Raw genomic sequence first — 13,283 nt, forward strand, 5'->3', positions numbered from 1 at the left:
AAGCTTACTGGAAATTGTAAGTCTGTGAAGGGTAAACTACAGTGCTCATAATTATTTGAGGGGAGAAATGTACTTTGAGTGTGATTTAAATGTATACGCAATGTGTATGCAACCCGAGAAAAGGAGAAGTTATTGGTAAAATATAATGTGTGTGTTTAAAAAACTTCTGAGACAATTAGGGCTTATTCACACTTAGCTTTTGCCACGCTCTTCCTAGGCAGAGGCCCATGCTTTAATGCTCCATGTCAGAGCGTGCGGGGGTGCATTGTGTTGCCCCAAGTTTTCTCCACAAAACCCGCTCTTTATAGTTGAATTGGAGCAAACGTTAATTTGGGTTTTCTGTGGATTGACGTTTGCTACAACTGAGCTTTAAAGATCAGCTTTTTGCAAAGAAAGCTCCAGAGCAGAAAAAAAGGATTTCGGACACAGAGCTTTAAATCTCAGAGGATACCTGGCCTGGAAAGAGCAGAGGAAAGGAAAGTGTACATAAGCCCTCAGATCCTCCCATATAGTTTGTGAGGCACTATTGACCCCAGTTACTTATTTATCAGCAGCCTCATGCAACAAGTCTCTAGGTGATGTATAATAGAATATAAAACAAGTGTCAATATGCAGAACATTTTAGAGAGAGCAGGATGTGATATTGAAAAAGATGGCATCAAAGCCCGATTCACTTGGTCTCCCCTCCCCCACCCCACTAGGCCATTCTATCACCAACTGCCTTGTTGGAGGGATCCTGATTACTTCTTAATATATTTATGTTGTTCATTGTGGTTTTTAAGATTAAAGTTTAGTTTAAGGTTTACTGTAAGCAGACTCGGAAGGAGATGTGTCCTAAAAGGTAAGTATTTGTAATGCATGAAAAACAAAACTTCTGCGTAACTATATTGTCTTATTGGAAAAGGGAAGGCCTCAATAAAGGCATGATATTTTTAAACTTGCAAGTGGGGTCATGCCTAATAACATCCACGAGGTATCTTGTTCACATGGGTTTACTAAGGTACACTTGACTCCCAAATATGACTGGTATTGTGACTTTTTTCTATCCACATACTGCAGTCTTAACCATGTCGACTAAGAAGTCCATCCGAGTTTCATGGGGCTTACTCCTGGGTATGTGGATATAGAATTGCAACCTTAAAGCCAGTAGTAAGGTGTATTTCTTAAAATTTTGCCCTGTTTTTCCACATGAAGAGCCCCTGAGGGGGCTTTCCAAAAGCCATCTCCCAACATCAATAAAAGCAACGAGAAGGTGCTACATGAAAGCAGCAGATAGCGGAAAATCAAAAACGCAAATAAAACCAAAATAGTGACATTTTTATATAGCTGTATGTCTGCTCTAATTTGGGAAGAGGGTGGGTCAAAGAATAATTAATTCCAAATTCTTACCAGGGTAATTTATTTGCCTTGAAATGACAGGTGTAATAATCCAAGGGAAAGTTAGGAACCTCATCATAGAGCATATTGGGGATGCCCAGCTTCACCAGCAACCTGTGAGACCAGTTAGCTACAGCCTGAATATTGGGCACAACCTGAGGGATAAAACAACAGATAACTCTACTGTATATGCTAAGCAGGTGCAGGGAGGGGGACACTCTTAACAGTCTGCATACAAGACAGGGAGGAAAGAGAAATAACACAGGCAAGACCAAGCAGAAGGTGAAAGAACCTGAGGTTCTGTTAAAGCAGGGGTTGGCAACATTTTGGGGCCCATTTGTGGGTACCACACACACACAGAAAATCTATTGCTATGGATCTAGGGGGGTCCCCACTAAATCCTAAGAATGAATAAATACCGTACTAGGATTTTGATTAATGGGGATATGTACCAGACAGGGAATTCCTGGGCTGTTTATGCAAACCAACCTGGCGAGCTATGGCTATCAAAAGAACAATCTCTTCTTCTTTGGCGATCACTCGTAGCCGAGTAAGATTGTCTTCCATAAACACGGTTTAAACAATGAGTCTGTGACTGTGGAGGCCAATTCTGGATCCACACATCCTTCCACAGTGGGGACATTGGTTTCTGGGCAGGAGTTGATCACGGTGTGCATTTGCGCGTTTCTCCTTTGCGTCCTGAGTTCAAGTGTCTTCAAACCCCATGACACTTTTGGTAAAGGCTGTTCTCCAATTGGAGCACTAGCAGGCAAGTGGTTCCCAACTGTTGGTGTTTATAATACATTTTTTAAGATTTGCCTTCAGACAGTCTTTAAACTGTTTTGTTGACCATCAACATTACACTTCCCATTTTTAAATTCGGAATAGAGTAGTTGCTTTGGAAGATGATAATCAGGCATCAACACAACATGACCAGTCCAATGAAGTTGATGTTGAAGAATCATCGCTTCAACACTGGTGATCTTTGCTTCTTCCAGTATACTGGTATTAGTTCGCCTGTCTTCCCAAGAGATGTGTAAAAAATTTTGGAGACACCATTGATAGAAACTTTCAAGGAGTTGGAGATGGCGTTTTTAAGTGGTCCATGTTTCATAAGCATAGAGTAAGGTTGGTAGTATGATAGTTTTGTAAACAAGCATTTTGGTTTCCCTGTGAATGTCCCGGTCCTCAAACACTCTGCACTTCAACTGGGAGAAAGCCACACTCACAGAGCTCAGGCGATGCTGGATTTTGGCATCAACATCGGCCCTTGTGGAAAGATAACTGCTCAGGTAGGAGAAGTGATCAACATTTTCCAACGTTATGCCATTGAGTTGGATTTGTGGCGCTGCAGAGGGGTTGTTTTGTACTTGTTGGTGCAGCACTTTGGTTTTTTGGATGTTGAGCGATAGGCCAAGTTTTTCGTAAAAGGTAAAGGACCCCTGACAGTTAAGTCCAGTCGTGAACAACTCTGGGGTTGAGGCACTCATCTCGCTTTACTAGTCGAGGGAGCCGACATTTGTTCGCAAACAGTTTTTCTGGGTCATGTGGCCAGCATGACTAAGCCGCTTCTGGTGAAACCAGAGCAGTGCACGGAAATGCCATTTACCTTCTTGCTGGAGTGGTACCTATTTATCTACTTGCACTTTGACGTGCTTTTGAACTGCTAGGTTGGCAGGAGCAGGGACTGAGCAACGGTTCGTAGAGGACCATTAACAATACAAGGTAACTCCTCCCCCCCACCCCAGGTGTGACTAGAGACTGGGAATTTGGGAGCTTGCCAGGGTAACTGCTCTGGGGGAGGACAAGAGATTTCCGGGAAGAAGGAGGAGGAAGAAAAGCTGGAAGGGGATGCTGGCAAAACTGCTTGCACAACTGCTTCAGGAAAGGATCATACCATAAGATCAGTGCAGACTTAAGGTGGAAATAGGTGATTAAACCATATTTCTTAAAGCCAGAACAGTCTCCACCGTGTCTTCTATCCTCCAAAGGGACATAAACCCTGTGTGTGTGCCTGGGACCCCTTGGGCTCTTGCCACCACTCGGCAGAGAGGGGCAGGCACCCAGCTTTTGTAACACTATTCTATTGGCTACAACAGAATGCTTCTTTCAAGCCCAGTTTCAGGGAAGAGAGGACCCATGGGTTTTTGGTGGAGGACCAAATGACACAAGCTTTTGCCTAATAAAAACAAAAGCCTGTACATAGAAACTGGATTCCACAATCAGATTCTTGCCTACTCTTGTTTCCAACATAGAATGTTATGTAGAAAACCTTTTTAATGGGGTAGCATTTAAATATGCAACCCCCCCACCTCCACCTGCAGTCTGATAAGACACAGTCCAGGAACAACAATCTTACCGCCCCATTTGCTGTTTGCATTGTTATGGGTTTGCAGGTGGAAACTTTCTCCTAAAATTATTGGTTGCCAGGTTCTCCCCATAATTTCTGGTATTAGTAAATGTGGGGTTTGATTAATGGATTCAGCAAGACCTAAAAAACAAGTCAAGCCAGCTTCTGCAACAGATTGGCTAAGAGAGTTGCTGGACTTACGCTGTCATGCCAAGAACAGGATTGGGCTTCTGACAAGCACTGCAGGGACCTGGCTTAGCTAGTCCAGCATATTGTTTGCACAGTGACCAACCAGATGCCTGTGGGAACTCAAGCCCAAGTACACTCTCCCCTCCTGTGGTTTCCAGCAACTGGTTTTCAGAAGCATTGCCACCTTGAAACTTACAACCTAAGCAGAGAACAAAGTTTGACCCACTGGCATTTAAGCTCCATAACATTCTCACCTGCAAGGGAACCCTCAGCCTGAGGTCTTCAGCATAATAACAGAGCACACTCCAAGGAGCGCTCAGCAATATAAAGTGCACCAGCTTCCTTGCATTCTGGGCAATGTGCTAGAAAGGAAAAAGGAGATGGGAAGCATTAGGGTCAGTCAGCTACATGGAGTTTCTTTGCAAGACAAGTATTTTTTTAATGAGGCACTCAAGCAATCTTCTACAGCTGAGGACAAATGTATGTAGCCCTCTGCATCATAGGGCAGCTGTTTCCATTACTTTCATACAGCTATACTACGCTGAAATTAATCTCAACTTTTCCTTTCCCAAAAGTGAGTTTACTAGCTTTGATCCCACAAAGCAGCGGTTCTCAACCTGTGAGTCCCCAGATGTTGTTGGACTACAACTCCCATCATCCCTGAGCTCTGGCCTTGCTAGCTAGGGGTGATGGGAGTTGTAGTCCCAAAACATCCAGGGACCCACAGGTTGCCATAAAGGTATAGTCATATCCACAGTACTGGACACATTCATAAACCAGTGATGCAGTAGGGAAAAAAATGTCTGAAACCATGTCATTGCATTAGTGTAGTCTTCACCAATCTGGTGCCCACCAGATGTTTTGGACTACAAATAAGGCAGGGTGTAAATAATTCCATAAAATAAATACACAAAATGTTGGTATTGGGACTTCTATTTACAGAAAGGATGTAGGTTGACCCACCCGTATTATTATGCTTTAATTTTTAACCTTGTGAGTAATCAAACACAGCCACAGTTTTGACCAGTAGGGCTCTGTTGATGAGGGGAACTGGAGCTGAGCTTACAGTTGAGTTTGTTTGGCCCTCCACTCTTCAGGTACAATTTTGAGCAGTGGAACTTTAAAAGGGTTAAATAAGAGGAGGACAGATACATCAGTAACAATCAAGAAAAAGCTAAAAGAATAAGTCTCTTCCATCCCCCACCCCGCTACACCCAGCACTTGACCAAGACAAAACCCACAAAATACTAGAACAGAAGAGTCCGGTTACCTTTTCCATTCTAATCCCTTTCTTCTGGAGTTTCTTCAGAAAATTCTCTCGCCACACACTATGTATTTCAAGCGATCTCTTCTGCCTTCGATTTGATTTCTCAGCCACATCACCTTGTCCTTCCAAATTCTGGTAATCTGATTCCCATACCAGAATAAAGTCTGAGACAAAGCACACACACACACAATACAAATATAACATCAGCAGTAAGCCAAGTAGGAAGGCAATTAGTCATCCTAAACATCTGTCACATCCTAAGTATGGGGAACAGCATGGAGTGGACATAGGGGAATCCTAGATGACAGCAGGGTGCTACAGGAAAGGTAGGAACAGACTAGGGACTCACTCTTGCTGCACTTCCTATCACCTTTTCCTGCTGTCCAATTAGAGCACGCAAATGCACAGGAAAATCACATTTCTGTTTTGTTTTTAACTGATTTTTAAAAGAAAAAGATGGATCGACATTACAAAACATTCAAGACAAATTCAGCCTTTCAATATCATATATGGTTCTATCTAAGAACAGAACAGAAAAGAGAATTTTTTTGGGGGGGGGGTTTAACTTTGACTATGTTGAGAAAAGTAATACTTCAGCAGTTAGGAGTAGGAATTCATGCACAAATCAATTTTCCAGTCACTGTGTTCCTGAACTTTTGGGGGGTTTATATGCACTTGTTACAAAACCAAAAAATTAAAACCTGAATAACATACTTAAAATTAAAATCTGCAAAAAGAATAAAACTTGTAAAACGTGTCTATAAGAGAGTTGCTGAGTTCTCAGAGGAACTGAGGAAAGGAAAGGAAAGGAAAATGGAAAGGAACTGAGGCAGCATTGCTTCAAGAATGACCACCTCCTAGTGGTGCAGCAACTGCTAGCACATTGATAAAGCTAAGTAGGTTCAGGTATGGTTTCAAATTGGATGGGGAACTACATGTTCAGCTTCCTGCATTGCAGGGGGTTGGACTAAAGGACCCTTAGGTTCTTCCAACTCTGCAATTCTATGATTCTATGATATCCTTTCAAAAGGGAAGTCCTGCTGATCTCAGAAATCTTTACCCAGCTTGTACATTTAGTGATGAACTGTGTTCTCTTACCTATCCTGGCTGTCTCATCACTGAAGAGGTTCGCAGTGCTCTTTACAGCATGGCTTAATGGCACTTGTTTATTCCTCTGTAAACAAAATGTTAGTAATGAATGAAAAAGTAGATAGGGTCATATTTCTCAGTCCAGCAGTACTAGCTGTTGAAATGAGATTAGAATGGTGCCATCATTTTTGGTCTGTCCAAATCATCACCAAAATACAAGAAGCAGGAATTTGCTGCTCCAGCCTTGAGTGCTGAATCTCTCAGTATGGCAGTGTTTGCGCATAACGCCAAAGCAAGAACATTGGCTTAATATACTGTGCTTTGCATGGGCTGCACACTGATGCACGCAGCTTGATCACTCCTAATCTGTTTCACTATACCCTTCATGCAAGTGGGTAAGTCATCTGGAAAGGAAAATCCTGGAATCACAGCTTGTTCTCTCTAACAAACCAAGATGGTTAGCCTTGCTGTCAGCCAAGGTTTGCTGCTGGCTTATGAATCCTGGCTTGCCTAGAAGAAACAAACCACAATCCTGGATTGGGACACAACCTTAAGCTATTATAGATTGTTTGCCCACTCACATGAAGTGGAAACAATTAGGATGCATGCAAGGTTCATGGCTTATCATTTACGTGCTAATACAATCAATGGCTCTCCTCAGCCCTCCACAACTATTACCATAACCTCAAAGAGGGTCCTGTAGCTGAACGTCTCACTTTGCAGAGTTACAAGAGGGATGAAACAACCTATCAATACTGGCTCAAGCCATTGTTGCATCTGAAACAGAGCACCAAATGGCACCATCACCTGCTAGCACTTGAAAAAGTCTCCCTCCATGAGACACCAAATACTACCGTACCTTCATCTGTTCCCCTAAATTCCACTTCCTAAAGCCACCAGCTAAACTTTGTTGCACAGTAGGGCTGACCCAACTACCATTTAGCTTTTCTCATGCCCAGTTTTACCACCTTGCACTACTACATCCAAATCTGCCTATTCCCCTTCCTTCCTCAATAAGGACAAGCTAGTTTGAATAATATACAAGTCATATACAGTAACCATGAGTTGTATTCAAAGCTGTGTGCATGAGCAGAACAGATTTCTACTTGCTTGGCAGAAATTCATTTTTTTGGCCTTCCCCCCGCCCCAGTGCCCCTCAAAATCTGCTCGTGAGGGTTCGGGAACTGTTACTAGAGCAGCCTTTTGTGAGACACAAGGGGTTTCAAGGGGGAGAAGAGGAAGTCCCTTTGCATGAGTGGAATCCCACTCACATAAAGTGGGGTGTAAATCAATCTAGGTCTTGTTGCTAGAGAACAGAGGTTTCTCATGTCAGGTCTGATATCACACTGCTGGCTGGTGGAGGGCTGGGTTGTTCTGCCTCAATACAGTGGTACCTCGGGTTAAGAATTTTGCTTCAGGATGAGAACAGAAATCGTGCAGCAGCAGTGGGAGGCCCCATTAGCTGAAGTGGTACCTCAGGTTAAGAACAGTTTCAGGTTAAGAATGGACCTCCAGAACGAATTAAGTTCTTAACCAGAGGTACCACTGTACCTTTCTTCTCCCAACAGTTCAAGTGTGAGGGCAAAAACACCTTCCTCCCCATCCCTGCTCATCTCCTCCACAATAGGGCTCTATAGAATTCTACTGTTATAGAAATAGGGGAGGACTCCTCTAAACCCTAGAAATTAATAAATGCTAGGATTTGGGGTTCTTTGCGATATGAAGGGAGAATAAGAAACTGCAGGGGGATTCCTGGACAGCCTTATGCAAACCAGTCTGGCTGGCTGAGGGAAGAGCAAAGCTGTTAGCATTACAACAGAGAGCAACTGAGGGTCAACAACTCCTTGTCCCAGGTGTGACAAGAGACTGGAGAGTTGGAAGGTTGCCAGGGTAACTGTTCTGGGGGAGGGCAAGTGGCTTCTGGGAAAAAGAAAGAGGAAGAAAGGGGAGGTCCATCTTGGTGAGGGTGAAGGAAGGACTGCCTGCAATGCTCTGGGCCAGGGGCCAGCAAACTTTTCAGCAGGGGGCCGGTCCACTGTCCCTCAGACCTTGTGGGGGGCCAGACTATATATTTTTTTGGGGGGGATGAATGAATTCCTATGCCCCACAAATAACCCAGAGATGCATTTTAAATAAAAGGACACATTCTACTCATGTAAAAAGACGCTGATTCCCAGACCGTCTGTGGGCCAGATTTAGAAGGTGATTGGGCCGGATCCGGCCCCTAGTTTGCCTGCCCATGCTCTGGGCCATGCTGTAAGATCTGGATGCCCTCCATGCAGATGGAAGGTATTAATAGACAAATAAACCCTATTTCTTAAAGCATGGCAGCCTCCACTGTGCCTTCTGTTCTCTGAAGGGACACAGACCCTGTATGTGTGCCTGTGACCCCATGCGCTCTGGCCACTGCTTGGCAGAGAGAGGAGGCAGGCGCCGGGCTTTTGTAACAATACTGTCTAGAACAGTGCTTCTCAAAGAGTGTTGTGCACCACACTGGTGTGGCAGGAGAGGGTGGCAAGTGCGGCAGGAAGATTCAGAGGCAATCAAAGAAATATTTAAACATATCCTATAGGATAGGATAGGATCAAAATATTTATATTTTTATTTGCAGGATATGGATCTTTAAAAGCACAGCTAGTTGTTTCTTTTTGTTTTCCAATGTATCTTATCACTTTAAAAATGTGGTGTGAGCAAATTTGTATTCTGAAAATGTGGCCCAGAGGAAAATGGTTTGAGAATCCCTGCTGTAGAAGATGTGCCTCTAACTTTAAAGCATGTGGTGTTCAGAGCCTTTCTGTCTGGCCCTTTGAACTTTTCCTAAGTCTCTCTTCCTTTCTGGGCCACGCTTCTCACTGGCCCTGGAAGATAGGAAGGGGTGCGTGTGTAGGAGGAACTTCTAATTTTTGTGTGACTGGAATGTAGTCTACTGTACAAAGGATAAGAGACATTATCTGAGTCCAAGGACAACTTTATGGTGAGGCAAAAACACTCAAGGCAGGGCTGGTGAGGGGTGAGTCCTGAGTCCTGGGAATAGGGGGTTTGGGTGGAGATTGGCACATAGAGTCCTGAAGGCCAGTCAGAGAGGATTAGAGGGCTGATTTTGGCCCCAGCCCTGAGTTTTCCCACCTCTGCCTAGAAAATATGTACCTAAACAGCCAGTTCTTCCTCAACCCTAAAAAAGACAAGTAATTTTTTCTTACCCGTGGGACCTCAGGGTAACTCATGGGTTGCCTCCCACCCTTGGCATCCTCTATATTCTGCCCATAGTTATCAGCAAAGCTTTCATATGTGGTCTGCTTTGAGACTTTCTCGGGGCCCAAGGTGATGAATTCATATATGTAGTCCTCCGTGGTCTTTAAGCTCCCATAACCGGCCTCCTGGAAATCCTGCTCATCTGTGATCAAAGTGTCATCCTCTTTGGTCTTTCTCCGCTGCATCTTTATTTTTCATGCCACCATCAAGCCGTCTAGGAGGAATTGAGCCAACAACTGAGTGTGCAGGAAAGCACAGAAGAGTCCAAGCATGTGTGCTGCAAGGAGAAAATTTCCCACCCCTTCTCCTCAGGAAGACAGCTGGAATGCAACCACTACTGCTGGCAATCTGCTCCCTGTCTAACCAGTCCAGCTGCTTACAAAGGCAGCAGAACATCCTGTTAAAGTCATATGGGAAAGGGGAAGGAAGAGTATGGTAAGCACACGTGGCCACAAGTCCAGTTGGAGGACTGCCCTGCAAGAAAAGCAGGCAGACGTAGCTCCTTCAAGTCACGTCTGAAAATAGCCAGTGTTGTCAGAGTAGCCACAGACACCCGCTCACTTGCTTAAAGCTTCCACCTTTTAGGAATCCAACCTGAGTAGCCAGAAAGAAGGAAATGGCTCAGTGTAGTTCACTGCCAGAATAGTCAACACCACACCAGATGTACTGAAGCAGCCTGCTAAGCAGCAGAACGGACATTTCCTTTTGCTAGGCAAACAATGGAAATACCTATGGATTTGACTTTCAAATGTTGGGGAGCAGGCCCAAAGGTAGTTCGATGGACTTTTCCTACAAGGAATTTTAACTCTTATATGCACTCACTGACACTCGTGTTCTAATTTGAGCCACAACTTTTAAACGCTTAGACTAGGAACCTAAGAAAAGTTGACTTAAGGAAGGAGGCTGAGAAAGGCTCTCTAGCTAGCCAAACCCCTTAAGGTAGCCTCTCTTGTTCCTCCAGCCAGTAAAGGCCAGAGTTATGAACATGCACATGGGGATAGCTCTTCCAAGTGGTTATTTGTTTGTTAGTTTGCATATACTGCCCAATATCCTGGAATTCTAAACTCGTGAGAGCATAGAAGATCAAATGGGATTAGATGAGAGGAACTATGTCTGTATATCCAAGCTATGGCTGGTCCTAGAACTCCCTTTGCTCTCTACAATTTTCTCCTCAGACATTGTCATGAGGGACTTAGTTGTGGTGGGGGGGGGGAGGGGAGAAATAAAAAAGGGAACGGCCGCCTTTTAACCACAGAAGCCCTCACAGGATGCCTCTGCTGAGATTACAAACGTCTTATTTATAATTTTAGAATAGTCGTACCTCGGGTTACAAACACTTTGGGTTACAAACACTGTTAACCCAGAAGTAGTTGCTCTGGGTTGCGAACTTTGCCCCAGGATGAGAATGGAAATCGCGTGCTGGCAGTGGGAGGTCCCATTAGCGAAAGCGCACCTCAGGTTAAGAACGGTTTCGGGTTAAGAATGGACCTTCGGAACGAATTAAGTTCGTAACCCGAGGCACCACTATACTATGTATGTTCCTATACATATTAAAAAGGCTATTGTCATGCTGCAAATTGCGTGACCACCAGTAGGTGTCCATGCCAACTCTAGCATGATAACAGGTAAAGGTAAAGGTACCCCTGCCCGTACGGGCCAGTCTTGACAGACTCTGGGGTTGTGCGCCCATCTCACTCAAGAGGCCAGGGGCCAGCGCTGTCCGGAGACACTTCCGGGTCACGTGGCCAGCGCGACATCGCTGCTCTGGCGAGCCAGAGCTGCACACGGAAACGCCGTTTACCTTCCCGCTAGTAAGCGGTCCCTATTTATCTACTTGCACCCGGGGGTGCTTTCGAACTGCTAGGTTGGCAGGCGCTGGGACCGAGCAACGGGAGCGCACCCCGCCGCGGGGATTCGAACCGCCGACCTTTCGATCGGCAAGCCCTAGGCGCTGAGGCTTTTACCCACAGCGCCACCCACGTCCCTCGCATGATAACAGAGTGGTAGGCAATTGAGCAAGCAGCTTGGGCTCAGGTGAGCTGTTTAGTGGAGGGGGAAAGCCGCTTCACAGAGGGGTTTGGCAAAGCTATGAGGGGAGGGTCAAGCTGAGAGAGGATAGGCAAGGGAGTAGTTGAGGTGTAAAGGGAGGAGCGCCGGCTTGTTTGCTCACTCCAGAGATTCCCATTGCTTGCTGCACTAAATGCTGTGCTCGCCCTGCCCTTCAAAAAGCAAGGTGCAGGGGGGCATGTGGCTTGTTGGATCAATGGCTTAGCTTGTGCTTAGCCATATACTGTATCTGTATCTCTTGTGCGCTTGCTGCACCTTGTAATTAATCTGTGCTTTGCCTCTGTACTGTTCTGATTTATGCATTGAAGACTTTGGCAGAAACTGAACTGGGAGCTTGAGTTCTTTGTTCGGCAGGGAGAGCCAGGACAACGGATATAAAACTCTCTTCTTGAACTGTCCTAGTGCATATCCAATATAATGAGTGATATGCAGCAGCAAAACCATGCCAGACTATTTTACATAACTAAAATGTTGAATATATCTTTTCAAAACAACAACAGACATGCAGATTTTGTGTTTGAGCTCTTTTACACCTTGGCTTTGAAATTCAAATCAAGGGTCCGAATTAGAAACATAGGAAGTGAAAGCAAACTTCACCCTTAATTGACAGCTTCCTGAATTTGCCAGCTGGCAGCTCAGCTGGGGTTGTGTAACTATGGTAAATGAGCAGTATAAACCTGTCTGACCAGAAATGATTCAGGAAAAGGACAAGAGGCTAGTTGTGGTTACTGGCTCTATTACTTCAGTTTGTGTGTTGACTGGAGGGTGAAATTAGAAACAAAATGTTAGCTTCCAAGAAAAAAAAGCCGCATTCACTGCATGGTGAATTGATAGCAAACCTGAACTAATTAATGCCTTTCAACCATTTGGAAAAAACTTCCTAAATGGACTTCAAATTCTACACTAGGCTTCCTAATTATGGAATCCTGCACCAATGTCCAGCTCTTTTTCACAACTGATGCAAACCATCTGAATATAAATAACTGAAGATTGTCTTGGGGACAGTATCTAATTTCTCTTTGGAAATTTGTTTTTAACTGTTTTATTTATTGCAGTTGTACAACAGGATGGTATTTGGTAACGTTTAACAGTTTTTTTGTTTTTTGTTTAATTATTCTTATTTTTATTTGAATTTATATACCGCCCTATATCTGGAGGTCTCAGGGCAGTTCACATAAAAAGATCACAGTATATAAAATAAAAATAAAAGCAATAACCCAATAATAACCCCCCCCAAAAGAGCCACATTTTAAATGGGTATGGGATGTTGATCAGGTCAACCAAAGGCCTGGTTAAAAAGGAACATTTTTGCCTGGTGCCTAAAGGTGTGTAATGAAGACACCCGGCGAACTTCCCTGGGGAGAGCATTCCACAGATGGGGAGCCACTGCAGAGAAGGCCCGTTCTCATGTTGCCACCCTCTGGACCTCTCAAGGAGGCGGCACACGAAGGAGGGCCCCAGAAGATGATCTCAGGGTCTGGGTAGGTTTAGAAATATCCCATATAAATGAATAAAGTAGGTATTTCTTCTTACTTCTCTGGAGCAGGACTGCAATCCTGCTCACCTGTGGTTCTCTGAGCTCCTGATGCTTTGGTACTCCATTGGCTCCAACCAGCAATGCCAGGGCCAGGGATGTTAGGAGTTGTCATCCCCCAACATATGGAGGGCTACAGGTTAGTCACATCTACCATA

General features: G+C 44.5%; 1 protein-coding gene across 3 annotated transcripts in view; it reads right to left on the reverse strand.

The window, feature by feature from the left end:
• ANO7 (anoctamin 7) overlaps positions 1–13,283 on the reverse strand; it is a 34,512-nt gene that overhangs the window by 18,875 nt on the left and 2,354 nt on the right. For all 3 annotated transcript variants that reach the window (XR_014565072.1, XM_083741813.1, XM_083741814.1), the window contains exons 2-6: positions 9,473–9,738; positions 6,282–6,357; positions 5,187–5,347; positions 4,171–4,278; positions 1,390–1,532 (exon numbers count right to left, since the gene is read on the reverse strand). Coding sequence is in view for 2 of the 3 variants with exons in the window: in XM_083741813.1 (XP_083597939.1) it covers positions 1,390–1,532; positions 4,171–4,278; positions 5,187–5,347; positions 6,282–6,357; positions 9,473–9,709 (725 nt within the window). In the remaining variant the exon portion in view is untranslated. The remainder of the gene's footprint in view (positions 1–1,389; positions 1,533–4,170; positions 4,279–5,186; positions 5,348–6,281; positions 6,358–9,472; positions 9,739–13,283) is intronic.

This window comes from Podarcis gaigeae (genome assembly GCF_964106915.1).
Source record: "Podarcis gaigeae genome assembly, chromosome: 5".
NCBI classification, from domain to species: Eukaryota; Metazoa; Chordata; class Lepidosauria; order Squamata; family Lacertidae; genus Podarcis; species Podarcis gaigeae.